Source organism: Selaginella moellendorffii, unplaced genomic scaffold (genome assembly GCF_000143415.4).
Source record: "Selaginella moellendorffii unplaced genomic scaffold, v1.0 SELMOscaffold_23, whole genome shotgun sequence".
In the NCBI taxonomy this organism is placed as follows: domain Eukaryota; kingdom Viridiplantae; phylum Streptophyta; class Lycopodiopsida; order Selaginellales; family Selaginellaceae; genus Selaginella; species Selaginella moellendorffii.
In genome coordinates, this window is record NW_003314284.1 from 1,945,907 (window position 1) to 1,968,886 (window position 22,980).

The window sequence follows — 22,980 nt, forward strand, 5'->3', positions numbered from 1 at the left end:
CTTGGTTTTCCAGGAGCTTTCCACTGCTTACGTACTGCGTGGAGCTACGCTGGTTATGGTGAGTTACTGTTCGTTTCTTACATGTACTAATCCTTGTTGCTGATATGTCGATGACAAGCACCGTAAATGTCGTGAGGATCCTTCAAACCGAAAAAGTGGATTTCATGCGATGTTTGGCAGCCTTTGGAATTGATACCGCTGTTGCGATACTACGAAGGAGATCTGAAAGCTGCTCTACTGGAGGCTGGTAAGTTACTGCTGAGTGGAGTTACCATTGGTTGGCTAATTGCGAATGATGGCAGGTGCCGATGCTATCCACTATGTATGGAGGCCAGTGATCAAGAATAATGGGGCTGTGGACTACACTTTTCTTCCTAGGACGCTGGCACAACCAACTTTAGCAGCATGCCATCCAGTAGCGGCAGAAGCTCTCCAAACACATATCAGTGCTCTTCGTGCATGGAACGAGATCTACGGCGGGACCAGTAAGCCGGAGGAGTTTGTACTCTGCTTCTTCCTGGCGGAATCGACCTATGAGGAATTCGGCTTCCAGAGCTACCGCGACAAGTCCCGTAGGGTAACAAAACAAGCTGTGAAAGGTTTGTTGCATACGCTTTCATAGCTGCTCATACTTATAGGAACAAACGATGCAGGTATTCGCCAGTGCAAAGTGTTGCTGCGGCACAATGTTCCCGTTCGATGTGCGGAGGAGATGGAGATTCCCATGGGTGTCGAGATTGTGGATGACATCGAGCAGTGCAAGTTTGACGGTGAAGTGTGCAAAACTAACTTTTTTGATCCAGGGGAGGACCTCCGACGAGACAAGGAGGTGAGTATGAACAAGAAGCGGAAGTTTGCCTTCGGGTCCAGATATTCTCAGATTTTAGAGTAAAAATTATGAACCAAGCTTTCTCATTGAGTATATTCTCTTTAAATTTTAATATACTATTAGCTGTCTAATAAACAGTGGTAAGTCTATTCTCTTGCCCCTAAAATCGCTCCCGTCCCTCGAGTTGTGAAAAGGTAACATCTCTTGACCACGTGTAAATCTTCTTCTAGAATCGCTTTTTCTTCCGAGCGAGAAGCGTTCCTGAAAGAGATGGGAAAGACAGGAAAATCCGCTGGGACGTAAGCTTTTCTTTTCTCTTCACAAGACTACGGAACCAAAACTCATATTTTCGGCTTTCAGGGGTTAAATCAGATGAAGCAACTGGGTCGTCTCATCGCCGAAGACGACGCTAATCTTCTCACCAACAAAGTCATCCAATGATACGAAAGTCGCAACTCCATCCAATGGCGACGCCAAAGGACCCAAAAAGAAGTTTTTGTGTTGTGGTCCAGAGCGAAAATTTCCCAAAGATGTGAGAGTCGCGCTCTTGGACTAAAACCTCTTCACGCGCTTCTCGAGCAAGCGAAGAACCTGTGATCCCACTCCGACACTTCCGGAAGAACTTTAAACCTTTACAATTCTTCCTATTCCTTCTTATTTATCCACAAGAAAAGCTCCAAAATGCTTGGAGCTGGAGCGGTAGCATCAGGCCACCTTGCTCCACACAAATCACATCGTCATCGTCATCATCTAGAAGATCTCCACCCAAAGAAGATCGAGAAAAATCGATCGCGCCTCCGCTACTTACACCAATGCCGCGGCCGCCTCCTGGATCAAAGGCTTGGTCGCCACCAGCAGCTCCGAGGCCCGGTGCTCGTGCTCCCGCGACGACGAGCTCCCCTTGCCATCGCCAATCTCCTTGACAAACTGGACGAACCTCCTCCAGTTCTCCGGATGAAACAGCCGCTCGTTCATCCGCAAAAATGTGAAGCAACACATCGGCTCGTACGCCCGCTCCATACTCTCCTCGCCCTCCACCTCGAGCCGCGACTTCATCACGATCTGGTGATAGGCCCCCTCGTCGTAACGCGGCAGCGCGTTCTCTCCGGCCAGAGGAACACCCGCGGACTTGGCCGCCGCCACCACCTGCTTGAGCAGCCCCTCGGGACTACACTGCGCGGCCGCCGGCTGCTCCACGTCTCGCATCTCGAAGCACGTAAAGTTGAAAGTCACGCCGTGCCTTCCAAACATCCGGGCCAGTGGGAGATAGCCGTCCCTGAATCGCGTGTTGTAGTAGCCGGCCGTGAGCTCTGGCGCGTGCGAGCGAGTGCCATAGTGCCAGTGGATCCCTGCGACTTTGGCAGACAGCCGGACGGGGCTGCCTCGGAAGATGCCCTCGGCAGCCGTGAGCACCGACTCCCCGTGTTCTATCAGCTTGCCAGAGTACCACTCGAGGAAGAACCTGCCGTAGTCCGTGTTCCAGCCCCCGTCCCGCTTGAAGAAGATGCTGTCCTCGGGCCACTGGTTGTAGTGGCCGGCGTCCGAGGGAGCGCACCCCCAGTCGGGCTTGCCGATTGCTTCGGCGCTGGCTTTCAGGCTTGCAAGCATGTACTGCACGAAAAAATCCAACACTCAGAAAACAAGAAACAAACAAAAGAAGTTGGAAACTTACGTTGTCATGGCACTGAAATTCCCCTACCCCCGGAAATTTCCAAATCCCATCTCTCTCCGGATACCCAGGATATCTCAGCTCTCCAGCAGGGCCCATCCCGACTTGGATTTCCTGCGAAAGTAGCAAAAGGAAGAGTTCGTCAATCACACAATCCACCTCTGTACTTATCATCATCCCAGGCTAGATAGCTTACCACAATCACGTCTCCCAACATATCACTGAACGACTCCTTGAAGCTCCTCATAAAGTCCGAGTAAGCTTGCACCGGCGTTCTTCCTTTGAGCACCGGAAGGTGGTCGCATCCCAGAGAGAGGTACTCGAAGTTGCGGTTCCCGTAGCGGTCCGTGTAGACCATGTCCGGATTATTCTTTGCCTCCTCGACGATCCACCACGGCAGAGGGATGCTGCGGCACGCAAGACTTGACTTAGAAATCACCCAAGCAAAAAGCGGATCAAGCAGAAACATGGAAAGCAATCCAAAACAGAGCACGATGGAAAGGAAGAATGAACTTACAAGGCAGAGTCTCCAACATTTCCTCCGCATTGGTGGAAGGACATGACCGCCTGGACCTTGAGCCCGTGCTTCTTGGCCATCTCCAGGAGCTCCCGGTACCCTGACCAGTTGTAGTTGCAAGGCCCATCCTTCTCCACAATCCCCCACCACACATCCACCATCACACCCTCCACGCCCGCGCTCTTGAGCGCCTGGAAGCTCGCATTCATCGCTCTCGCGCGATTCACCTGGTTGTTCCCACTGTTGATGCTATCCAGAGGGAGCATCACGTACACCGGGACGCCACTCCTCTTACCCTTGCTCGTCGGGGTCTCTTGCGCGCTGTGCTCCTTCTCCACGGGTGGAGCGATTTTGGACGGGAATCCACTGGGGGAGGGGCTGGAAATCCCGTGCTGGAGCTCAAACGGCCGCTCCTCGAAGAAATCCGGCGCTAGAGCTGGGCCATGCGATGCTACCTGGGACGGGAAGCAAGAGATTGGCGAGGAGGAGCGATGCTGCTGGGGCTGCTGCTTCCACCATTCCTCCGCCGGGGGCGACGCCATATGGCAGATTATCGAGCGCCTGGCTAGGGTAGAGCACGATACCCTGGTCGTGGAGAAATCCGGATTCCAGACGCTGGCGCTCGTCGATGGCTCGGATTCCGGGAAGACAGCCCTGCCGCGGCCAAGGATTGAGCTGCTACTCATCAAGCCGGATGCTGCAGACGACATAGCCGCTCGATCAAGCCAAGCTTTCGATCACAAAGAGGCGCTAGCTAGAAATTTCTTACGAGATGGCGCGTGGAGCAGCGGCGCGCGCGGCGGGATCGAAAAAGAAATCACGAGAGGAAGAGAGAGAGAGAGAAAAATGGAGAGAATGCTTCCCCTCTTTCGCACCGCCGCTTGGCAAACACGATCCTTTTCTAGATGCGCGGCCACGAAAGCAACTAGAAAAAGCGTAAAAGATGGTGGAAAGAAGAGCAGCGTCCGACGCACGGCGCGGAAGGATTCCACGCGCATATTCGCGGCCTCCCGTAAAGAAACGCGAAAGAAGACAGCACGTTGGATAGTTTCAAACGGCAAAAGCGCGTATGTTTGCCCCCCCGCAAACTTGTTTTTCGAATTGTCCGGCAACAAGAAGATAAGGCGCCAAAGCATATTCTACGCACATTCCGGCGCTCCACGTCGAATGCCACATGGAAAGCGTGATGTGCCGAAATATCTATCCGGCCTTCTATCCACTCGACACGTGTTGGACCCAGCAATGGGAACAGTTGTCGCGATTTTGGCCAGGAAAAGAGCCGTACAAAAAACACGTGGCGGTATCCGGTGCCTCCAGTAACCTGGTGCCAGATACACGCCGTGCAACTGGGATCAGCGGACGTGTCACCGCGTGTCGCCTGAGGCCAATAATACTCTACATATTTATATTTAGGGTTTCAGGAAAAAGATGGTGGGCATCGACGAAATAATAGACAAGGAACGCTCATGCTGGACGAGAAAATGGACAGTCAAAAGCATGGGTCTAGAGGAAGAATATGTAAACAGTTCTAAGGAGCCAAGCGAGTTTTTAAAGTGCTACCTCTCCAAAATCAGAGAGTATAGGTATGTTATGATGATGTTTTAGAGGTATTTCGATGTTGTGTGCCCATGCAAGCAGTGGCGTTGCTCCCAGCGGCGATGCAAACCAAAAGAGAGGGGAGATCATCGCGGTTGTGTCAAGCATTTCGCGGGATTCTCACCTGAATCTTCTGGATCAAGCATTGGATGTTGTGGCAGGGGCATATGTCTGCTTCGGGTTGCTTCTGTGGTGTAGCTACTACCTCTACCTCTACAGGTGGGAGCGGCTCGCAAATGGGAGCGTGGTGAAGCTTTGCAGCGACAGCTTCTATCTGTGCAGCAATGTGGTTCCTGCAATCTGCAGCATGTTCAGGCGGACCCGAAACCCCCGCGTCAGGTTCATACATTTTGACGAGGTGGAGCTCCCCATGCACAAGAGGCGCAAGTTGAAGCCTGTAGATGGTGAGATCGCGAGGGAGTCGGATCATGACAAAGTCGTGTGGGATGATCTGTCGAAGCATTGCGATGCTGGCTTCTGTGGGGTGATCTGTGGAAGTATTCGGATGATGACTTCGTGTGGGATGATCAGTCGAAGCATTCGGATGACAAAACCGCGTGGGATGATCAGTCCAAGTTGGTGTCCTGCAATTCGTTACCTTGGTATGAACCATAAAGTGAAAGATGTAGTTCTGCTGTAAGCTCGATCACGTGTTAACAGAGCTTTGCTTTGTTTCCTGGCAGTGAGATCTTCATGGACTTTTCTGAAGATTTTCTCTCTTTCACCAACGGGTTCAAACACAACCAAAACAAGCTCGCTCTCGAAGCAAATGTCCCGCAGCAATCCTGTCCGGAAACAAAGGTGGCTCAATCAAATGGCCATGCTTGCGACGTCGCGGTCACACAAGCTTGTTCCATCCCTGCAAAGCACGCAGAAGAAACAACATTGTCAGGAACGTAGAAAACAATCGACTTTGCACCACTCGGACAATTTAGAGTTTGGATTCATGGGGCCATAAGTTCTCTGCTATCTATCAGCTCCAAAGTGCCCTCTAAAGATCACATTTCTTCTTCAGTTCTAGAGCTGGAATAGAGTAAGAACTTTTCCAACGAGTACGTAACAGTTGAAAGCCATTTTCCGCGAGCCGTTTCGTAGTGTTGTTCTCTCTCTTCATCTTCTCTTCGGTTGGTTCCAAGGAAAAGATTTCCATTCTCTCTTCATCCTGGCGGAAATGGCGAGGGAATGAGAACTGAGAATGAGAGTGTCCCCACCGTTGCACCTGGAGTAAATCGTCATACTCCCTGTCCAATTTTGTCACTTTGCTTCCGGATTTCTCCAAGCCACTGGCCCGTCCTCTTGCTTGGCCGTGAGTGGAGTTTTCTCTCTAAACGAATTTGTAATGGCTGGCTGGACTGCGTTTCGGTGCTTTGGAAAGTCGCAGCCACTCACTCTGTGCCACTGTCTTTCTGGCAGCCTTTGACACGCGATAAAACTTGCCTAGAGCATTCCTTCATACGGCCGAGCAGGAAGAACGGTCCGAAGTCGAGATGAGGTGAGTACTACTACCTTCATCAAAGTGCAAGCCATCTCAAATCAAAGCAAGAAAACTTTGGAGAGCTCAGGTTGAAGCAGGAATCTGGAACGATGCATCTCGAGGCGGCAGGAGGAGGAGAGACACCAAGGAGATCGGAGCTCCAGACGCTCCACTCGCTTATGTCCATCGACAACCAGCTCAGTATCGGGCACTTCAAGCAAGTCCCGCTCCGCGAGAAAGGGACCGGCCTCGAGTTTGAGGACATCACCTACACGGTGGTCAAGAAGCAAAAGAGCAAAGGTGGCGGAAGGATTACGCGGCAAGTCGATTTGCTCCAGCACATAACCGGCTACGCTCCGAAAGGCCATATCACTGCGGTGATGGGGCCGAGCGGCGCTGGAAAGTCGACGTTCCTGGATGCTCTGGCTGGCAGGATTGCGAGTGGAAGCCTCCAGGGAATCGTAACGCTCGACGGGAAACGAGTGAGCCCGTCACTCATCAAGCGCTGGTCCGCCTACGTGATGCAAGACGACCAGCTCTTCCCGATGCTCACCGTCTGGGAGACTCTTCGCTTCGCGGCCGACATGAGGCTCCCGGAGTCCATGTCCAAAGAGGAGAAGGACGATCGAGTGGAGAAACTTATCGTCCAGCTTGGTCTCACAGTGAGTGGAAGTTGTCCTTCGTCGTCTTGTTCTTCCTCTCAGAGCTGAACCGTTTTATCTCCCAGAGTGCTCGCAACACTTTCATCGGAGACGAGGCTCACCGCGGCGTTTCCGGTGGCGAGAGGAGACGGGTTTCTATCGGAGTCGACATCGTCCACGGACCAAACCTGCTCTTCCTCGACGAGCCAACCTCCGGCTTGGACTCCACCAGCGCTTACAGCGTCATCGAGAGGGTCCACGACATCGCCAAAGCTGGAAGCAGCGTTGTCCTTACGATCCACCAGCCTTCTTCCAGGATCCAGCACCTTCTCCACCACCTTATAATTCTTGCCAGGTACTAAAGTACTTCACTTCTCTTTGCGTTAATTGCAAGGCTTGGCGCACCAGGGGAAAGCTGATATACCAAGGAACGCCTCAGGGGCTGAACGGACACGTCACAGGCCTGGGGAGGCAGGTTCCCAAAGGCGAGAACCCGATCGAGTACCTGCTGGATATAATCCAAGAGTTCGACCATGCTACCACTGGAGTGGACCCGCTGGTAGAGTACTACCTCACAGGGATCCGGCCGGACGTTCTCGACTGCGGCCTCACTCCAAAAATCCACCTTGCCAGCACCGGGGTGACTCCACAGCAGCATGGCACCTGGAAGCCGATCAAGAGCCCGTTCCAGATCAATAGTAGCATTTGTAGCACCCCTGCTATCCACAGGCACGACCCGGAAGCTCCTGAGGTACCTATGACTCCGTCCCAGTACTTTGAAGAAGACGAGGACGACTTCGACCACTCGCTGGTGAAGCAGTCGTTCACGTCGACTGTGGCCGCGAGTCCCTGGATTGGTGTCGGAACTGCTGCTTCCTTCTACAAAGGCATGATAGAAACTGCTTTTACTCCAAAGCATATTGGCCTCCGGACTCCATCGAGACCGGGACCGGGACCCGGGCGGACTCCTATGTGGCCATCTTTTGAAACAAGCCGGTTCGCTAGAACTCCACGGCCTGGTCCAGCGTATACAGCTGCTACTGTTCCTGGTAAACGATCCGTCCCCGAGATCATTCCTGCTACTCCGATTCCAGATCGGAAGCTCTACCATGAAGAAGACTTCGATACGGACACCAACAGGAGCGGTCTGGTGGACATACCCGGCCGCAAGTTTTCAAACTCCTGGTCCAACGAAGTTCTCATTCTCATGGGCCGTAACTTTCGGCTCATCAAGAGAACACCGGAGCTCTTTCTTTCGAGGCAGATCGTCCTGACTGTGATGGGAGTGATGATGGCCACCATGTTCCTCAACCCCGGCGACAGCTTGCAAGGCGTGACAAAACTCATGTCCTTCTTCATCTTCACCGTCTGCCTCTTCTTCTTCTCGTCCAACGACGCCGTTCCAGCTTTCATCATGGAGAGGTTCATCTTCATCAGAGAGACGGCACACAACGCGTACCGCTGCTCGTCGTACGTCATGGCCGGAGTTATAACGTATCTGCCTTTCCTTGCATTCCAGGCCCTGTCGTATACGCTGATAACTTGGTGGGCCTTGGACCTCAAAGGTGGCTTCCGAGGCTTCTACTACTTCTGGCTCATCCTCTACGCCTCCCTCATCTCGACTAACTCGCTGGTCGTCTTCGTCAGTGCCCTGGTTCCAAACTATATCCTCGGCTACTCCGCTGTTATTGCCTTCACCGCCATCTTCTTCCTCACCTGCGGCTACTTTGTGAAGCGAAGCTTGATCCCCTGGGGTTGGATATGGATGCACTACATATCCGTCATCAAGTATCCATACGAGGGCCTCCTCCACAACCAGTTCGAGACCGCTGCTTGCTATAACAGCATCAACGGTACCTGTTATCTGCCAAACCAGGAAGTTCTCAAGGGGTTAGACATCAACAAGCCCAGGAACAAGTGGGATTGCCTGGCCATGCTTCTCGTCTGGGCGGTCTTCTACAGGTTTCTCTTCTACCTGGTGCTTAGATTTGCTTCCAAGAACCAGCGAACGTAGATAACAAGCGAAATCAGAGATAGACTTACTTGAAATGATTTATTTGTTGGTACTAATTCATTATTCTTCTTCAACGTCACCGGGCGCGAACTTTAGCGAGACACTGTTGACACAATGACGCTCGTCTGTCGGTGTTCTATACCCCTCGCCTTTGAAAACGTGTCCCAGGTGACCGCCACACGCCGCACAGGTTATCTCGACGCGCCGACCGTCGGCATCAGCCTGTATTTGCCACACACAAAAGCAAAAAACGTCAAAAGGAAAAAAAAAAAAAAAACAATCGAGTTGAAAGTTCCACAGAGGAGAAGAACACCAAATAAAAAACCGAGAGAACACTAGCAGAAAGCCACGACAAGAAGAATAAATGGAAGAAATTCTCGCTGTGCTTACCTTTCGATTGATCGCGCCTGGCAGGCCCTGGAAGAAGGCAGGCCAGCCGCACCCGGAATCAAACTTGGTATCCGACTTGTAGAGCGGTGTCCCACAGCCGGCGCATTCGTAGACACCCTCCTCAAAGTGCTTGTTGTAGATTCCCGTGCCAGCAAACCTAGTATGCGGTGTTGGAAAAAGACGATCCAGTTACGATCGCGTGCTTGGATAGAGGCAGACAAAATGCCCTGGCAACAAAGCACAGCGAGCAGAAAAAAAAAGGAAAAAAAACCAAAAGAAATTCCGCAAGGCTGTGGCAAGCAAGTGCTTGACCAGAGCTCGTCTCCACACAGCCACACAATCCATCTCCAGCCATAGCAGCACTAGCTACAGTCCCTCGCAGCAAGCAGCGAGCAAAATCCCAGGCAATCCAGGCAGTAAAATCCAAACTCACTCTGTGCCCTTGCGCCGTAGCACGCGGAATTGCTCCGGGCTGAGGATCGCGCGCCATTCCTCCTCGCTCTTGTTGCCGCCTCCCCCCCGCGCCATAGCCCGCACGAAAATATTTCGCCCCTGTTCTAGGGCAAATACACAACTTTAGGGCTTCTCGCTATACCGCAAGAGCCCTAAAAGGGGGGAGCCGAAGTTCTACGTAGCTAGTCTCTAGAAGAGCAATGGATCGAGCGTGGGACCAAACTGCCCGCGATCAACCCAGCACCTTACAGGCAGTCCAATTCACAGTGCCTTTCCTGTAAAAAGGGAAATTTTATTTGCAGTATTGTTCCCTGCTTTAAGTACCCGCACTCAGGCACGTCGAAATTATTTGCTTGCTCTCGAAAAATTCCTTCCTTATTCAGTCTATTTTCCTTTTGGCTGTTTTTCTACTGGTCTTTTTCTTCCGGCTGCCTTTTTTTTTTTTGGCTACCCCTTCCGTCCGTCGCTCGTCACTTCCACCCCCTATAAATTCTCCGCTTCCTCCGCTGAGAGTAACATTGCGTTTCTCTTTGCTTCCTCTCGCGCTTGGCCTTCCGAGTTCCAGCATCCTCTTCCTCTTTTTCATTCGATCCTTTTGCGCCGTTTGCTTCTCTCCTCCCGTTTCGACAATGTCTTCGTGCGATGTTTGCAACCGTTGCGGATGCGGATGCACGACCTGCGAGTAAGTTTCTCTCTTCAGTTCGTTTCCCTGCAATGCAAAAGCTTACTTTGCCCATCCTCGTGTCGTGCTTTGTATTCATTCCACAGCTGCAAGCGGAGGAATCCAACTCTCGCGGCCTTCAACTTCGCTCCCGCCGCTCCAGAGGCAACTCCTGCCATGGTTTCACCGAGGTAAGCAACTGTACCACCTCTGCTGCATTGCATTACTTACCACTTAGCTCTCTGGATCTCAGTGGAGAGGACGCCGTGCTGGTAGCAACACCAGGTGCCGAGTGCGAGACCTCCATCACCAATGCAGGGGACGCAACCACAGTTCTTCCCATGTGGGCCTGAAGCCATGGTCGCAAGTCCTTGTCCTGCAAGGAATCAGTCCTGAGTTAGATTGTGAGTTATCAACCATTAGCGACAATATCAGGATACAATAAAGAATGGAGGAAGAATAGAGCCATTCTTCTTCTTACCTTAAATGAAAAGGAACTTAGAAAATAAAACTTTGAGCTTCGTTCGCTGCAAAACAACCAAGCTTTGTCATGAATAATGCGTCGAGTTGGCTTGCTCAGAGTCATGGAAGTTTTATATGTCGAATGCCAGCATTGGTCTAGCCTCTGGTAACATGATTCTCATCACAGCAACATTTAAAAGAGCAGGGAATAGACTCAAGCAATGTCTTGTCAGAAAAGCATTACCTCTCCTCTGCTCAAACATGCTAACAGACTTGAAAGTTATAAAAGCAGCACACACAAACAGGAAACAAAAGATGGAAAAATCATTGTAATCACAGGGCAGGATGCCAAGCACGAAGTGGAAAGAGACGAATCACGAATCAAAACGGTAGTAGCGACCAGACCCGAAACACAAAATCGTGCTCGATCCATGCCAAAAAAGAGATTGCGAAAAAGAAATGAGAGGGGAGAGAACACCAGCAAAAATGCCACAGCTGTGAGACACCATGATTGAGTCCACAGACCGGCGGAGCGGTCTTCAGTCGACATGGAAAGCTGTGGCCGCTGTAGATGGGCCCAAGAGGAAAATCTGGAGTGATTCACAGACCCACCGCAGCGGCAGCAGTAGCAGCAAATCCAACACCTCGCGCGCCGTGAAGGCGTCCGGATTGCATGACTGGCATACCTCGCACGCCGTGGCCGCCGCCAGCCACACCAGATGTGCGCTGCATCCCATGCTTCGCCTTTAGGGGCGCCCTAACCCTAAACGCATCTCACCCGAATATCCCTTGCTGCCTTGGTTTAAAAGAGCATCGGGCGAATATTCGTCAGATTTAAATTTTCGAAAGCAAAGCTTATTCGCGGCAGATCTCGCGGAGGAGGGAAAGAATAGAAGAGACCGTCGCTCGCAAGCATGGATTGGTTTGTCACTGTTCGATCAATCAGTTGGTTCTCCTGCAGTTGCTCCGGATCTCGCCCTGGCTGCCGGTGAGCGGCTGCAAATTCCCCATGTTCACCATGGACACCGCGAAATTGTTGAAGAAGCTCGTCTGATCGGTGCTGAAGTTGCTGACAAGCGCCGCGGTGGTGCCGTTGAGGAGCTCGGCGTCCGAGTTGAGCAGGACCTGGCCATTGAGCACATTGGCGTAGTACTGGTTGTCGAAAGTGTCCTGGGTGACGGGGTCGAAGTTGGCCACCACGCTGCCGTTGCCCCCGTTGGGACAGATCTGCTGGAGGGTCGGCAGGTACGTTGAGTTGATCCGGGGATCGGGCTGCCCGTTGCTGAAGTTGAAGAGCCTGTTGGAGAAAGTGGTGCAGCGAGCCCGGCCGAAGGTGTGCGCGCCGGACAAGACCACCATGTCCAGCGTCGAGAGCCCCACATTCTGGTACGCCGCAATGAGCTGAGCGTTCGTGGATGTTGGCGGCGGGATGTTGGCCTGCGCGAGGGAGAAGTTTGCTGTGGTGCTGTCTCGCCTTCCCAGCTGGACCGTCCAGGATGGTCCTCCGCTCTGGGAAAAAGAAAGAAGAGAAGGTGCGGGGGTTAAGAGTTTGTGATTTCGTGAAATGGATTCGGGTTAGAGTACTGACCAGGACTACTGCCGCCTTGGCTGCGATGGCGAGGATGTCGGCACAGGAGACGGTGTTGTTGCAGACGCTGTCAACCTGCGACTTAATCTGGTCGATGACATCGAAGCCTCGGAGCGAGGCGTTGTTTGGAGCTGCCGTTTTCTCCCCTGTGAAATTCGCAGTGTCGTCCAGGAGAGATGACGCATCGCAGCCCTGCGGGGGGCAGAGGACGAGTCAGAAGGAGACAGAGGAATTCTGGACCAAAAGGAGAGAAATTAAATTCAATACTTACATTTACGAAGCAGTCGTGGAAATGCATCCGGAGAAGCGAGGCAGCAATTCGAACATCGCTCTGCATTGCCTGCTGGAGAGTATTTGTCACGACGGTCTCTACGGTGGGGCAAGACGAGTTGTAGAAAGAGGGACTGAGCTGAGCGACGGATCGCCGGAAAAGGATTGTAAGCAGCAACGTTGCAAGTACTTCGTAGCGAGCCATATTGGAACAGTCTTGAGCACTAAACTCAGCCGCTCTGCTTCCCGGCTACTCCCAAGGAGTAGAGAGTATATATACCAGACATTTTACGATGCGTCGAGGAACTTATCTCGGTATGCTGTCAACTAGTGTCAACTGCGTCGAGAGCGCTGTCTGGAATGGTTTGACGACTTTAACATTTTTTTTTGCATCCTTTCCTGCTACAAAAGAAGGTCAGTTCCTTGAATCGATGGGAAAACCAATCATTTACCCAAAAATGTGCTACCATGAAGCCGTAAAAAGAACCTGTACCAACCAATGATGCTGATGTTGCACCGAAGGGCAGTCTTCTCTTCCAAAACAATCAGGGACAGTCGCTTTTCTTTCTGACAGCCTCTACGACCATCCACCACCAAAGAAAGCTCAAGATCTACGCCTCTGATAGGAAGACCCGGTCAGTACAAATAACACAAGCGTGATACATAGCGCGTACCTGGTAGAAACTTTACGTGCCATATCCTGTAGCAGAACGTGCTGGCCATAGCCAAAGCATTGAATTAGTTGCTGAGGTAGCCTGTAAAGCGAGCATTGACTTCCTTGGCTTCAAAAGTGTTATCTTTCCTTCTTTCTGGCAGGCACAAGAGAATAGAAACATCTCCTTGCGCCTGTTACGTCCAAGCATGGCTCACATGAAGAATAGAAAACCGGGTTTTTGTACTATAGAGAAATGTCGGACCTCGATTATCAAGGAAGACGTCATTACGCTGAAAAATCCTGCCAACTCAACGAGTGTATCAGCCGCAGACACGCCTATATAAGAGCCCGCTTACCCCTCTAGTCTCTACGTACATGGACATTTGAACCGAACGCATAGCACTCGAAAATCTGAGCAGATGAAAGGTCAATTAGATAGATACCAACTCGAAGGGGTCCCGTTGAGTCGTGTCTGGTGGATGTTCACGTTCTCTGCAGTTTTGATAAACGTAAAATTGAGGACAGCGGGGCCAATACAATATTCTTCTTTTTCTTCTTCTTGTCCTGGAGAAATCAAGATCAAACACGGGAATCACAACCAGAAAGGAAGAACAAGATACAGATGTTACCAGGCATCCCGGAGCGCCCGCATCGTTTGCTAACAGAGAAACAAACCTCGTTTCGAGTGAGAACAACAATGAAAAGCACAGAGAGCCAAGCGAAAAGACCTGTTCTACCAGTGAAGATGTCACAACTTTCATTCATTCCTGTCACAGGCTTGGTTGATACACTTTGCACGAATCCTTTGAGTCAGTGCTGTGTCAAAAATTAAAGCCAAAACCTCCACCGCCGGGGAAGCCACCCTCGAATGTGAAAGTGAATCCACTTCCACTTCCACCTCCACCCCCGCCAAATGGATTAAATCCCGGACCCCCCATCTGCGGTTCCTCGTCCTCTCCCCGGTCATATCGCGTTCGTTTGTCTTCGTCCCCGAGAACCTAGAGGAGGTGCTACGTACTTAGTAAGAAAAACGAAGAAAAAAGATTGCTTACTTCATATGCTGCAGCAATATCCTGAAACTTACGCTCAGCTTCCTCCTTGTTATCTACATTTTTGTCCGGATGCCACTGCAATGCCAACTTCTTGTACGCTCTTTTTATGTCAGCAGCACTGGCAGTCGTTTCTACACCCAAAATCTCGTACCAGTTTCTCCGCTTACTGAGTTTCAAGCCTTTTTCAGCTCTGTGAAGCCCTTCTCTGGCGCTTTGGCTCTGCAAAGATGAATTCAAGGTTCCGCTTCGTTTATTTCACCTTAAGTGGTACCTGAGATTTATGAAACGATGTTTTAAAATCTGACATTGCCCCTTCCCAGTCCTCTACTAGAATTTTGGCTTCCCCACTCTGCAATCGCGGACAGTCGGATAGAGCATCGCAACCAATAATTCACAAACAAACCTGAAGCAAAGCTTCCGCATGTTCGCCATCAATTTTCAATGCCGACGAACAGGCTGGCAGAGCCTCCTTACCACGACCGAGCTTAACAAGTGTTTTGCATAGTCCTAGATACAGAACAAAGCTCTGCGTCTCATGTTCGGGATCCAGTGATAAAGCCTCATTATATTGTTCAACTGCCTTGCGAAATTTCCCTTTTTCAAAAAGATCTTCGGCCTGAAATGAAACAGCAACAATGTAAACGAAGCAGAAGAAAAGGCATGCACTCACATTCTTTGTCTTCTTTAAAAGATTTTTCAGCTTGAAATACTCCTTCTTCAAGCTGCTGTGTTCGGGATCAAGGCGCAAACCCTTCTGATAATGTCTAGAAGGCATAAACGTTAGTTCTTGCTCAACAACAAAACTAAAAGAACATACCTGGTGGCCACGTCGAAGTCCGAGAGATAGTAGTAAGCTTGCCCACGAAGAAGCAAAGCATCCAAGTCGTCTTCATTCTCCTTGAGTATAAATCCTGTCTCTCCCACAACACCTGCATAGTCTTTCTTTTTCAGGAGAATCCTTGCTCTTAAAAATCTCGCCTGCAAAGCAACAATACGCTTTTACCAAAACTCTGCCATGACATCTATACCAACCTTTGAGCAATCAGGAGAAAGCGATAAAAGAACTTCCAAGTGTTCTTCCGCTTTTGTGAAATCGTTGTTTTCATAGCTACTCTCGACTTGCTTCAGCGCGTCTTTTGCTTGAGTTACCATAGAGAGCTCCTTCTTAGCACCCGCATGCCCTGGTTTCATACCCAGCGCCTTAGAAACAACACTCTCAGCCTCATCCAACCTACATGTCGAGTCTTTGCACAAACTCTCGATAACTGACTGGAAATCTTACTCGCAAGTCTGGCGAAGAACTTGGCTTCGTTGCAAATACCCATTCACGTAGCTTGGATCGATGTCCACCAGCTTATCGAGATCACGCAACGCGTCTTTGTACCGTTTTTGCTGAATGTATGCTGCTGCTCTCTTCGAATATCCGATCGACGCATCGGGATCAATCTCTAAGAGAACACAAAACTTCAGTTGGACAAAGCCACGAAATTTCCGCTACCTATGAATGAAGTGTAGTGCCGTATAGCCGCAAAGTACTCTCGATTGGAGAACGACTCATCTCCAGATTTCAAGTAAGATCCTGAGAAGGAAGAAAAGAAATCACTGCAAGCGCGAGCTGGAGAAAAATCTTACCCGCATTGGAGGCAAAAACTCCCAGAAGATTGATTGCCGATACCAGCAGCACGATTGGCGCGAAGGAGATCATGAGCTGACGATGCCTGTCGCAAGCAATCCTCATCGCGCGGCGCCTTGAATCAACGCATATTTCTAGGCCAGAGCGGCCTTGCCCTAGAGATCAAAAATGACAATGAGGTTTCATGTTACTGGTCCACGTGTATATTGCGCTGAGGTGGCTAGACAGGATTGGAGCATATGATGTGTAACAGTATGCGATATATTTTCAAGAAAAAAAAGGGACAGAGACAGGCAGAGGATCCTTTTTTAGGGTTCTTCGCTCGCTCGCTCGCTCGCTCGCCCTCATTGCTGTAGCGAATCTTGCGATGGCGCCATCATGATCCGAAACTCCTCGAAATCCACCAGGCCATTGCCGTCCGAGTCGACGCCCTTGATCATCCTCCGGCACTCGGATTTGGTGATCTTGTCGCCCATTTTCTGGAGCACGCAGTGGAGCTCGTCCGCCGAGATGAATCCATTTCCATCGATGTCGAAGACCTGGAATGCGGCCCGGAGATCGCCGGCGGAGCTGCCGCCCTCGTCATTGGCGCGGAGGAATTCCTCCAGGCTGATGAAGCCGTCGCCGTCGGAGTCGATCGCCCTGAGCAGCCCCAGCAGCTCCGTGTCGTCGGGATTAGCATTCCCTATCAGTCTGAGCATCGCGCGGAGCTCCTCCAGGCAGATCCTTCCATCCCCGTCGGTGTCGATCGACCTGAAAACCTGTTCTAGCTCCTTGGCGCGTTGATCAATGGACCTAGCCGGCGATGGAACAGTAGCCTCGGCGGCAATGCTCGCCACTGGAGAATCCCTACCAGATTTCTTCCCCCTGAGCGATCGATAGAACTTCATCATTGCGATCTCTCTCACACTCCAAAAGCAAGAACCCTACTCCGCGTTATAAGCCTTAAAAGAAAAGGAGGCGCATAAAATTCGAAACGTTAGTTAACGCGCCAAAGAATATATCTCCCAAAATTCTAGGAAGAGTAGAATATACAGAGTATATGCTTTTGGAATATTCACAGGATTTGCGGCGCTTAATGCACGCGAAACGCGACTAGCACGGGAGGAAAGAGAAAACCAGGTCAGAGAATTCGCTTTGTTCGTTTCTTGGCTGGATCCGATTAGGGTTCTTCACATCGATGAGCGATCGTCGCTAGCGCGCGCGGCCAGGCAGCGATGAAGTGCATCAGGTTCTCCCACAGCGGCGGCGACAAGCGGCCGGAAGCCAGGAGCAGGAAATCGATCTGGAACCTCTCCTCCAGCGGCGGATCCAATCCCGATAACGCCCGGCGCTCCGGCTCCGAGGCGAATTCCCAGACGGACGCCAGCGGCAGCGGCCAAGGGTCTCCGGCCTCGAATTTCCTGCTCAGCTCCTCGATGCGCCAGAACGAGCTCAAGGTCTTTTCGTTCGCGGAGCTCAAGGCGGCGACGAGGAATTTCCACCGCACGCATTGGCTGGGCGAGGGTGGATTCGGCTGCGTCTACAAGGGATTCATCAAGGTCAACAGGACCGACGGCACCGAGTCCAAGGTAGAAGTGGCGGTGAAGCAGCTCAATGGCAAGGGATTGCAGGTACATTGCTCGATCGCCATCTCCACGTTCCTAGAATTTCTTTCTCTGTTCTTCATGGGTTTCAAAGTCATAGGCCTAGTAACTTAAGCGTGTTCTTCGTCCAGGGACACAAGGAATGGCTCTCGGAGATTAGATACTTGGGAGTCGTCGACGATCCCAACTTGGTGAAGCTCATCGGCTACTGCCTGGAAGACGATCCTCGAGGCGTTCAAATGCTACTCGTGTACGAGTTTATGCCCAAGGGGAGTCTCGAAGGCCATCTTTTCAGGAGAGGGCCCCCGGTTCTTCCGTGGGAGGCCCGAGTTAAAATCGCGCTGGGTACTGCTCGTGGACTGGCATATCTTCACGAGGAGCTACAAATCCAGGTACATGACTTGTCCAAGTCAGTGTTTTCACTCTTTTTCCTGCTCAAGCAGATTATTTATCGCGACTTCAAGACGTCAAACATTCTTTTGGATGATTCGTTTGGCCCAAAGCTATCCGATTTCGGGCTCGCAAGGCTTGGGCCCGAGGGCGGTGATAGTCACGTTACGACCGCTGTGAGTTGACATACATCGGTTCCTTTTCAACTTGCTGTTGATCTTTGATGGATGGATGAACAGGTTGTGGGAACTGTAGGCTATGCGGCTCCAGAGTACGTCCACACTGGTCACCTCACAGCCAAGAGTGACGTCTGGAGCTTTGGCGTGGTTTTGCTGGAGCTGCTCACGGGAAGGAAAGCTCTCGACAAAAATCGCCCAAAGAACGAGCAGCGGCTCTTGGAATGGGTCAAGCCTTACATTTCTACAAGCCGGAAGTTCCACCTTATCATGGACCCGAGCCTCGAAGGCCACTACCCTCTCCAAGCGGCTCAAAAGATGGCGAGCCTCGCGGCAAGCTGCCTCACGAGGCAGCCAAAGGCACGACCGAAGATGAGCGAGCTCGTGGAGGGCCTCAAGCAGGTGCTTGCGATCCCGGTTCCAGATGGCGACGGCACCGAGTGCAAGGAAAACACTCCCCAGAAGTTGGAGAAGTTTCATTCGGACCCCGGAGTGACCAGAGAGAAGCTCTCGGTGTGGAAGATGTTCACGGTGCCGAAGCTTGTGAAGACTTGAGAAGCTTGATCCAGAGTTTGGTCCACAACTTTCAGCCTTCTTCGTACAGCTTAGCGCCACGTCCGTGTAGCCTTTGACGCCTCCTGGAAAGGTTTTTGCGACGTCGTAGCTTGGTAGAGGAGCAGCGGACTTGAAGCAGATCTCGCAGCTTGTGGCTACAATCCAGGTCGGGCCGGGTATCCAGTAGCACGCGTGGACCTTCACGAAGTGACGCTGCCGTGGTTGACGTTGTCGCTTGGCACCCGGAAAGAAGTTGGATGGGATTAATGCTGTAGTCTGTGGAAGATTTGACGATTCCCAGCACTGATTTTGGACGGATAAGGTCGACAAAGTCTCTGGCCTCGGAGAAGCAGCAATGAAGCGAGTACGGGACGACGTTAATCAGCCGCGAAGAAGCGTCAGCAGCTTGGTTGTCGCTGGTTCTTTCCCGGGATTTGTAGCAGCTTTCGGAGCACAGCAGCTTTGGCTTCGGCTTTCGTCCGGAGGATGGATTGCACAGGCATAAGCAGCCGGTTGGAAGGATTCCCAGAGTCGGGCGAATCTCGTTCAAGAGCTTTAGGCTCCGGGTGGAGACGCTGCAGCGTGGAACGGCCCGGATCCGTGTGATGGAAGTGTCGGTCGTGAAAACATCCGGGAGCTGTAGCAAGTGCATTGTTTTCAACCGTTGTGGCCACACACAGATCTAGAAAGAAAAACCAGCAGAAAAGAATGTTAGCCAACTCATTCCCAGGAAAATAGAAGAAAGTATGAGTACGTACTTTCGTTTCCAAAGCTTGAGCAATGGAGAGCAAAAGCTCTTCCTTCCCAAGGTTGTCGATTCCAATCACGATATCTTTCTCCGGGTGGCCTCGTATGAGCTCAATGACCTGGAAGATCGTTTCTTTGTTTTCTCACTCAATCGATTGAGCCCGTCCACTTACTCTAGTCGCAGCGGCGTTCCTGGATGGAAAGCAGAAGAGCGGGTTGCAAAATGTGTTGTCAAGGTAGAGAAAATCCACCTGAGCTCCACCGATAGCTTCTCTGAGAGCCTCTTTCCTCTCCTCCAGCGTGCATCGATCGTTATTCCATCGAAAGTCCCCGGTATGCAAGACGCACCCAAACTCTCCATGGAACACATACATCACAGCTCCTGCATGGACAAAAACGAAGAGAATGTAACATAGAAGTTCCAAAGAAATTCAAGAGCTCTCGAAAATCTTAGGATCAAGACTTACCAGGGCAGTGATCGGCGTCGATCGCCGTGACTTCTAGCAAGGAATCTGCAGCATTGTTGGAAGAGACGAGCGTTGGAGTCCCGAGGTCGAGAATGTGGAGCAGGGCGGGATTGAAGCCCTTGAATCTGGCGAGGAGGAGCATGGCGGTTACCTGCGAGCAGTAGAGAGGGCCGCGGCACCAATCCGCAGACAGGCCCTCAGTGTGATCAGCGTGCAAATGCGTGAGGAAGTAGGCATCGCTGGGGCTCCTCCACTCGTCCACCACAAACCGCCTTCGCATTCCTCTCCGCGCCTTTAGGGCTAGGGCACAAGATTCAATGATTAACTTTCAGTTTATTTTAAAATAAAATCCTTGAAAAGTAGATGATAAAATTAGATAATTTTAAATTATAAAAATTAACTTTTTTTAGTTATTTTTTTATTCAGTTATTTCAAAATTTATAAGTTATTTAATTATATGAGTGTGGAAATAGAGTATAAATAATGTGCATATCATAATATTAATATACAACATTGTAATTGTACATTTAAACTTCATATCATCCTTGTCTTCAAAGGATGAAAAGCAATTAAGATTTTTTAGTTAATAGGTTAGAATTTAAAGGAATATCAAGAAAAGGCACTAATGAATCTATATATGGTGTTAGTTATTCTTACTCCTTTTATACAAAATGTTTTAACCATTACATATGTATAATTTTTAGAGGATCAACTTGTTAAATGTCATGCCAAATCTTATAAACTTGCAATTTAATTTGCCATAACACCCAATATAATCCCTTCCATTGAGCCTTTTAGACAAATCACATATTTTAAAATTAGGAAAATGGACTAACACCAAGTCATTTATATTATACTTTGTAAGTAAATGATGATGGGAGTTGTAATGTTATTGTTATCTCACTTATACTTAATATTGGCAGCTTGTAGCAATCATGAAAGTAAACTCAACTACATTAAATCATGACCATACATGAGTTTATATGGTGAAGTATTAATGAAACTCTATACATTTATGACATATATATACAAAAAAAATGGCAAATAACCATCTTAATTTAAATGTTAAAAGTTTATATACTTCACAATCATCTCTTTAAAAGTGGATTTTTTGAGACTTTCTTGACTTTGGTTTTAAACTGTGAGACACAAAATCCCTAGGCCTCAAAGTGGAGCCAGAAAGGGTGCCACGTGGTAGTGGCCGAAGCGAAAGCCAAACGAGCATAACACGTTTGGACTAAAAGCTCCGACTTGGAAAGTCGAGAGAGGGAGTGGAACTCCCAACAAAGGGCTCGAGGAGCAAGTACGAGGCAACCAATAAGCAAGGCTCCGATGGACCCGAGATGGACCCGAGATGGAGTCCAAGATGGAGTCCGAGATGGACCCGAGATGGAGTCCGAGATGGAGTCCGAGATGGACCTGAGATGGACCCGAGATGGAGTCTGAGATGGAGTCCGAGATGGACTCAAGATGGACCCGAGATGGACCTGAGATGGAGTCCGAGATGGAGTCCGAGAAGGACCCGAGATGGAGTCCGAGGTGGAGTTTGAGATGGAGTCCGAGATGGACCCGAGATGGAGTCCGAGATGGACCCGAGATGGAGTCCGAAGTCGAGACCGGGACCAAGACCGAGACCGGGACCGAGACCGAGACCGAGATTAGGACCGAGACCGAGACCGAGGCCGAGTCCGAGTCCGAGTCCGAGTCCGAATCCAAGTCCGAGTCCGAGTCCGAGTCCGAGTCTGAGGCCGAGTCCGAGTTCGAGCCTGAGAGGGTGAAAGCCCAAAGCGTTTGTCTCCCAGACCCTAGGGGGTTTGGTGAGCTCCAAAAGTATAGTAGGGGGAGGACTGCAGTGGAGCCAGTTTGGCCAGGAAAGGCTAGTTTGGCCCAGGAAGGCCGGACCCAGTGTTGGGTGATGAGCTGCCCACTGGGAAGTCCAAGACTAGAGTGAACACGAACCGACAAGCGGGGTAGCTTGGTGAAGTGTTCAAGAGCCGGCTCTAGTTCCCTCGGGAGATTGACTGGCCGATGCTCCCAGTCCAAGTGTGGGTGGCACTACCTACTTGGATACCTGTCGTGGCTCAACGGAACCTCGCTCTAAGCCCATGGCTAGAGCACCTAAAGGTGAAAGGCGGGGAGAGTACCCATGAGGCCTGTATAGGGCTACGGTGTTCCGAAATGTTGTCCCAAAAGCCCAGACTGTGGAGAGGAGGAGGAGTAGTCCTCCGGTGTAGTGACCAAGGATACAGTCGAGTGGTGAGGAAGTCCCAGAGGACTGTGGGACTTAGTGGTCGGGCCTGTGGGCCTCGATCCAGTGGCAGTGTTGGCAAACACGGCCATGGGCAAAAAGGGACTTGGTGAAGACCGGAAAAGGGATATTAGGGAAGGCTATTCCCCATGTCTGTGGGCATCCTAAGGATGCTAAGGAGTGGATCTAGAATGATCACTTATGGACGGATGGCCCAGCCCTTGAGAGATGGGGCTGTGATGCAGGTGGTGTTAGACTAGCGGTGTGACCAAGGTAAAGGGGCATGGCCTTAGCGTAATGGGCTGATATGTCGGTGGTACCTTGGGGTGTCGGTCAGGGGATTGGACACGTGGAGCACTTGGATCAAGTGCAAAGGTTGAGTGGCGGGGATGCCATTTTCGGGGCTAGCAAGCCCAAGTCTAAAATAGGACTTATGGAGGTTGTGAGTGAGACTCCTCCAAGTGGTTGGAGGTGTGGTTAAGTGACTAAAGTAGAATGGAAAATTTAGTTGCTTACAATTTGGTATTGGAGCTGTTCCTTAGTCTGAATTTTATTGGTGCTCAAGTATATCACCATTGATGTTGGCATCGGAAGGTCCTAGGAGTGGGCCTATCCTGGAGGAGTAGCATGTCGAGAGGACATGGCTCTCCACTCAAGTTCATGCGTGAACTTGGGCACAATGTGGTGAATAGAAAAGGGCCAATAATGGAACGACTTTGGGATCTTGGGAACAGTATAAGGTCTCCTCAGAGAGCTGAGGATGTGATCCAGATGAGCGTTTGACGCAGCAAACGGGCTAACGTAGTTGTGATAAACAACTATAGTTGGGATCACGGGAAAGATGTAGACTCTAAAACAATAAAGGAGTCACAAGATTATCCTCATATAGTTGAGGTTGGTGCTCATG

At 50.7% G+C, this 22,980-nt stretch overlaps 9 protein-coding genes across 10 annotated transcripts; 2 read left to right on the plus strand and 7 right to left on the minus strand.

Moving 5' to 3' along the window:
* Window positions 1-1,448: 1,448 nt before the first annotated feature.
* Window positions 1,449-3,919, minus strand: LOC9656347 (beta-amylase 1, chloroplastic). Its single transcript, XM_002974139.2, has 5 exons — window positions 3,785-3,919; window positions 3,016-3,712; window positions 2,695-2,905; window positions 2,502-2,612; window positions 1,449-2,440 (listed from the first exon to the last, which is right to left on the minus strand). The coding sequence occupies exons 2-5, from the start codon at window positions 3,699-3,701 to the stop codon at window positions 1,634-1,636; spliced, it is 1,815 nt and encodes a 604-aa protein (XP_002974185.2). The 5' UTR covers window positions 3,702-3,712; window positions 3,785-3,919; the 3' UTR covers window positions 1,449-1,633.
* A 1,621-nt stretch (window positions 3,920-5,540) lies between these two features.
* On the plus strand, window positions 5,541-8,751 carry LOC9657105 (ABC transporter G family member 17). Its single transcript, XM_024678986.1, has 3 exons — window positions 5,541-6,747; window positions 6,813-7,081; window positions 7,135-8,751. Exons 1-3 carry the CDS (start codon window positions 6,196-6,198, stop codon window positions 8,738-8,740), a joined length of 2,427 nt encoding a protein of 808 aa, XP_024534754.1. The 5' UTR covers window positions 5,541-6,195; the 3' UTR covers window positions 8,741-8,751.
* On the minus strand, window positions 8,742-9,716 carry LOC9656348 (peptide methionine sulfoxide reductase B5). The gene is made up of 3 exons (XM_002974140.2): window positions 9,564-9,716; window positions 9,131-9,287; window positions 8,742-8,962 (listed from the first exon to the last, which is right to left on the minus strand). The coding sequence occupies exons 1-3, from the start codon at window positions 9,656-9,658 to the stop codon at window positions 8,801-8,803; spliced, it is 414 nt and encodes a 137-aa protein (XP_002974186.1). The 5' UTR covers window positions 9,659-9,716; the 3' UTR covers window positions 8,742-8,800.
* A 138-nt stretch (window positions 9,717-9,854) lies between these two features.
* Window positions 9,855-11,465, minus strand: LOC9657106. Its single transcript, XM_002974141.2, has 4 exons — window positions 10,726-11,465; window positions 10,476-10,620; window positions 10,312-10,416; window positions 9,855-10,259 (listed from the first exon to the last, which is right to left on the minus strand). The coding sequence occupies exons 1-4, from the start codon at window positions 10,828-10,830 to the stop codon at window positions 10,054-10,056; spliced, it is 561 nt and encodes a 186-aa protein (XP_002974187.1). The 5' UTR covers window positions 10,831-11,465; the 3' UTR covers window positions 9,855-10,053.
* A 54-nt stretch (window positions 11,466-11,519) lies between these two features.
* Window positions 11,520-12,837, minus strand: LOC112347681 (peroxidase 15-like). The gene is made up of 3 exons (XM_024678985.1): window positions 12,566-12,837; window positions 12,295-12,486; window positions 11,520-12,215 (listed from the first exon to the last, which is right to left on the minus strand). The coding sequence occupies exons 1-3, from the start codon at window positions 12,767-12,769 to the stop codon at window positions 11,649-11,651; spliced, it is 963 nt and encodes a 320-aa protein (XP_024534753.1). The 5' UTR covers window positions 12,770-12,837; the 3' UTR covers window positions 11,520-11,648.
* A 1,116-nt stretch (window positions 12,838-13,953) lies between these two features.
* LOC9657361 (dnaJ protein P58IPK homolog B) lies at window positions 13,954-16,082 on the minus strand. The gene is made up of 10 exons (XM_002974142.2): window positions 15,904-16,082; window positions 15,770-15,850; window positions 15,554-15,719; window positions 15,304-15,502; window positions 15,089-15,249; window positions 14,942-15,035; window positions 14,675-14,887; window positions 14,543-14,620; window positions 14,272-14,490; window positions 13,954-14,217 (listed from the first exon to the last, which is right to left on the minus strand). Exons 1-10 carry the CDS (start codon window positions 16,007-16,009, stop codon window positions 14,041-14,043), a joined length of 1,494 nt encoding a protein of 497 aa, XP_002974188.2. The 5' UTR covers window positions 16,010-16,082; the 3' UTR covers window positions 13,954-14,040.
* A 67-nt stretch (window positions 16,083-16,149) lies between these two features.
* On the minus strand, window positions 16,150-16,850 carry LOC9657362 (probable calcium-binding protein CML10). The gene has a single exon (XM_002974143.2). The coding sequence runs from the start codon at window positions 16,795-16,797 to the stop codon at window positions 16,249-16,251; it is 549 nt and encodes a 182-aa protein (XP_002974189.2). The 5' UTR covers window positions 16,798-16,850; the 3' UTR covers window positions 16,150-16,248.
* A 145-nt stretch (window positions 16,851-16,995) lies between these two features.
* Window positions 16,996-18,640, plus strand: LOC9657363 (serine/threonine-protein kinase PCRK2). Of its 2 annotated transcripts, XM_024678984.1 has the most exons (4): window positions 16,996-17,517; window positions 17,622-17,882; window positions 17,934-18,056; window positions 18,120-18,640. In XM_024678984.1, the coding sequence occupies exons 1-4, from the start codon at window positions 17,122-17,124 to the stop codon at window positions 18,609-18,611; spliced, it is 1,272 nt and encodes a 423-aa protein (XP_024534752.1). In that variant the 5' UTR covers window positions 16,996-17,121; the 3' UTR covers window positions 18,612-18,640. The 2 variants fall into 2 exon arrangements, with proteins under 2 accessions (XP_024534752.1, XP_024534751.1); XM_024678983.1 differs by having other exon boundaries at window positions 17,622-18,056.
* On the minus strand, window positions 18,271-20,112 carry LOC9656349 (5' exonuclease Apollo). Its single transcript, XM_002974144.2, has 4 exons — window positions 19,826-20,112; window positions 19,532-19,740; window positions 19,370-19,477; window positions 18,271-19,293 (listed from the first exon to the last, which is right to left on the minus strand). Exons 1-4 carry the CDS (start codon window positions 20,103-20,105, stop codon window positions 18,643-18,645), a joined length of 1,248 nt encoding a protein of 415 aa, XP_002974190.1. The 5' UTR covers window positions 20,106-20,112; the 3' UTR covers window positions 18,271-18,642.
* Between the last annotated feature and the right edge of the window lie 2,868 nt (window positions 20,113-22,980).

Bases quoted from the DNA above. Each gene is read 5' to 3' on its own strand.
- LOC9656347 (XM_002974139.2), bottom strand. From the start codon at position 3,701: ATGAGTAGCAGCTCAATCCTTGGCCGCGGCAGGGCTGTCTTCCCGGAA. The intron at 2,906-3,015 runs GTAAGTTCATTC...TGCGTGCCGCAG, and splicing joins AATGTTGGAGACTCTGCCTT to CATCCCTCTGCCGTGGTGGA. The intron at 2,613-2,694 runs GTAAGCTATCTA...CTACTTTCGCAG, and splicing joins TGTTGGGAGACGTGATTGTG to GAAATCCAAGTCGGGATGGG.
- LOC9657105 (XM_024678986.1), top strand. From the start codon at position 6,196: ATGCATCTCGAGGCGGCAGGAGGAGGAGAGACACCAAGGAGATCGGAG. The intron at 6,748-6,812 runs GTGAGTGGAAGT...TTTATCTCCCAG, and splicing joins TCGTCCAGCTTGGTCTCACA to AGTGCTCGCAACACTTTCAT. The intron at 7,082-7,134 runs GTACTAAAGTAC...TTGGCGCACCAG, and splicing joins CACCTTATAATTCTTGCCAG to GGGAAAGCTGATATACCAAG.
- LOC9656348 (XM_002974140.2), bottom strand. From the start codon at position 9,658: ATGGCGCGGGGGGGAGGCGGCAACAAGAGCGAGGAGGAATGGCGCGCG. The intron at 9,288-9,563 runs GTGAGTTTGGAT...ACCGCATACTAG, and splicing joins CTACGGCGCAAGGGCACAGA to GTTTGCTGGCACGGGAATCT. The intron at 8,963-9,130 runs GTAAGCACAGCG...TGGCAAATACAG, and splicing joins CAGGCGCGATCAATCGAAAG to GCTGATGCCGACGGTCGGCG.
- LOC9657106 (XM_002974141.2), bottom strand. From the start codon at position 10,830: ATGACTCTGAGCAAGCCAACTCGACGCATTATTCATGACAAAGCTTGG. The intron at 10,621-10,725 runs GTAAGAAGAAGA...GATTCCTTGCAG, and splicing joins TAAGTTCCTTTTCATTTAAG to GACAAGGACTTGCGACCATG. The intron at 10,260-10,311 runs GTAAGCTTTTGC...ACTTACTCGCAG, and splicing joins ACGACACGAGGATGGGCAAA to GTCGTGCATCCGCATCCGCA.
- LOC112347681 (XM_024678985.1), bottom strand. From the start codon at position 12,769: ATGGCTCGCTACGAAGTACTTGCAACGTTGCTGCTTACAATCCTTTTC. The intron at 12,487-12,565 runs GTAAGTATTGAA...TGCCCCCCGCAG, and splicing joins TCCACGACTGCTTCGTAAAT to GGCTGCGATGCGTCATCTCT. The intron at 12,216-12,294 runs GTCAGTACTCTA...TCTTTTTCCCAG, and splicing joins CCAAGGCGGCAGTAGTCCTG to AGCGGAGGACCATCCTGGAC.
- LOC9657361 (XM_002974142.2), bottom strand. From the start codon at position 16,009: ATGAGGATTGCTTGCGACAGGCATCGTCAGCTCATGATCTCCTTCGCG. The intron at 14,491-14,542 runs GTACCACTTAAG...TCATCTTTGCAG, and splicing joins CATCGTTTCATAAATCTCAG to AGCCAAAGCGCCAGAGAAGG. The intron at 14,218-14,271 runs GTAAGCAATCTT...CACCTCCTCTAG, and splicing joins ATATTGCTGCAGCATATGAA to GTTCTCGGGGACGAAGACAA.
- LOC9657362 (XM_002974143.2), bottom strand. From the start codon at position 16,797: ATGATGAAGTTCTATCGATCGCTCAGGGGGAAGAAATCTGGTAGGGAT.
- LOC9657363 (XM_024678983.1), top strand. From the start codon at position 17,122: ATGAAGTGCATCAGGTTCTCCCACAGCGGCGGCGACAAGCGGCCGGAA. The intron at 17,518-17,621 runs GTACATTGCTCG...TTCTTCGTCCAG, and splicing joins TCAATGGCAAGGGATTGCAG to GGACACAAGGAATGGCTCTC. The intron at 18,057-18,119 runs GTGAGTTGACAT...ATGGATGAACAG, and splicing joins ATAGTCACGTTACGACCGCT to GTTGTGGGAACTGTAGGCTA.
- LOC9656349 (XM_002974144.2), bottom strand. From the start codon at position 20,105: ATGCGAAGGCGGTTTGTGGTGGACGAGTGGAGGAGCCCCAGCGATGCC. The intron at 19,741-19,825 runs GTAAGTCTTGAT...TTGTCCATGCAG, and splicing joins CGACGCCGATCACTGCCCTG to GAGCTGTGATGTATGTGTTC. The intron at 19,294-19,369 runs GTACGTACTCAT...TTTTCTTTCTAG, and splicing joins CTCAAGCTTTGGAAACGAAA to ATCTGTGTGTGGCCACAACG.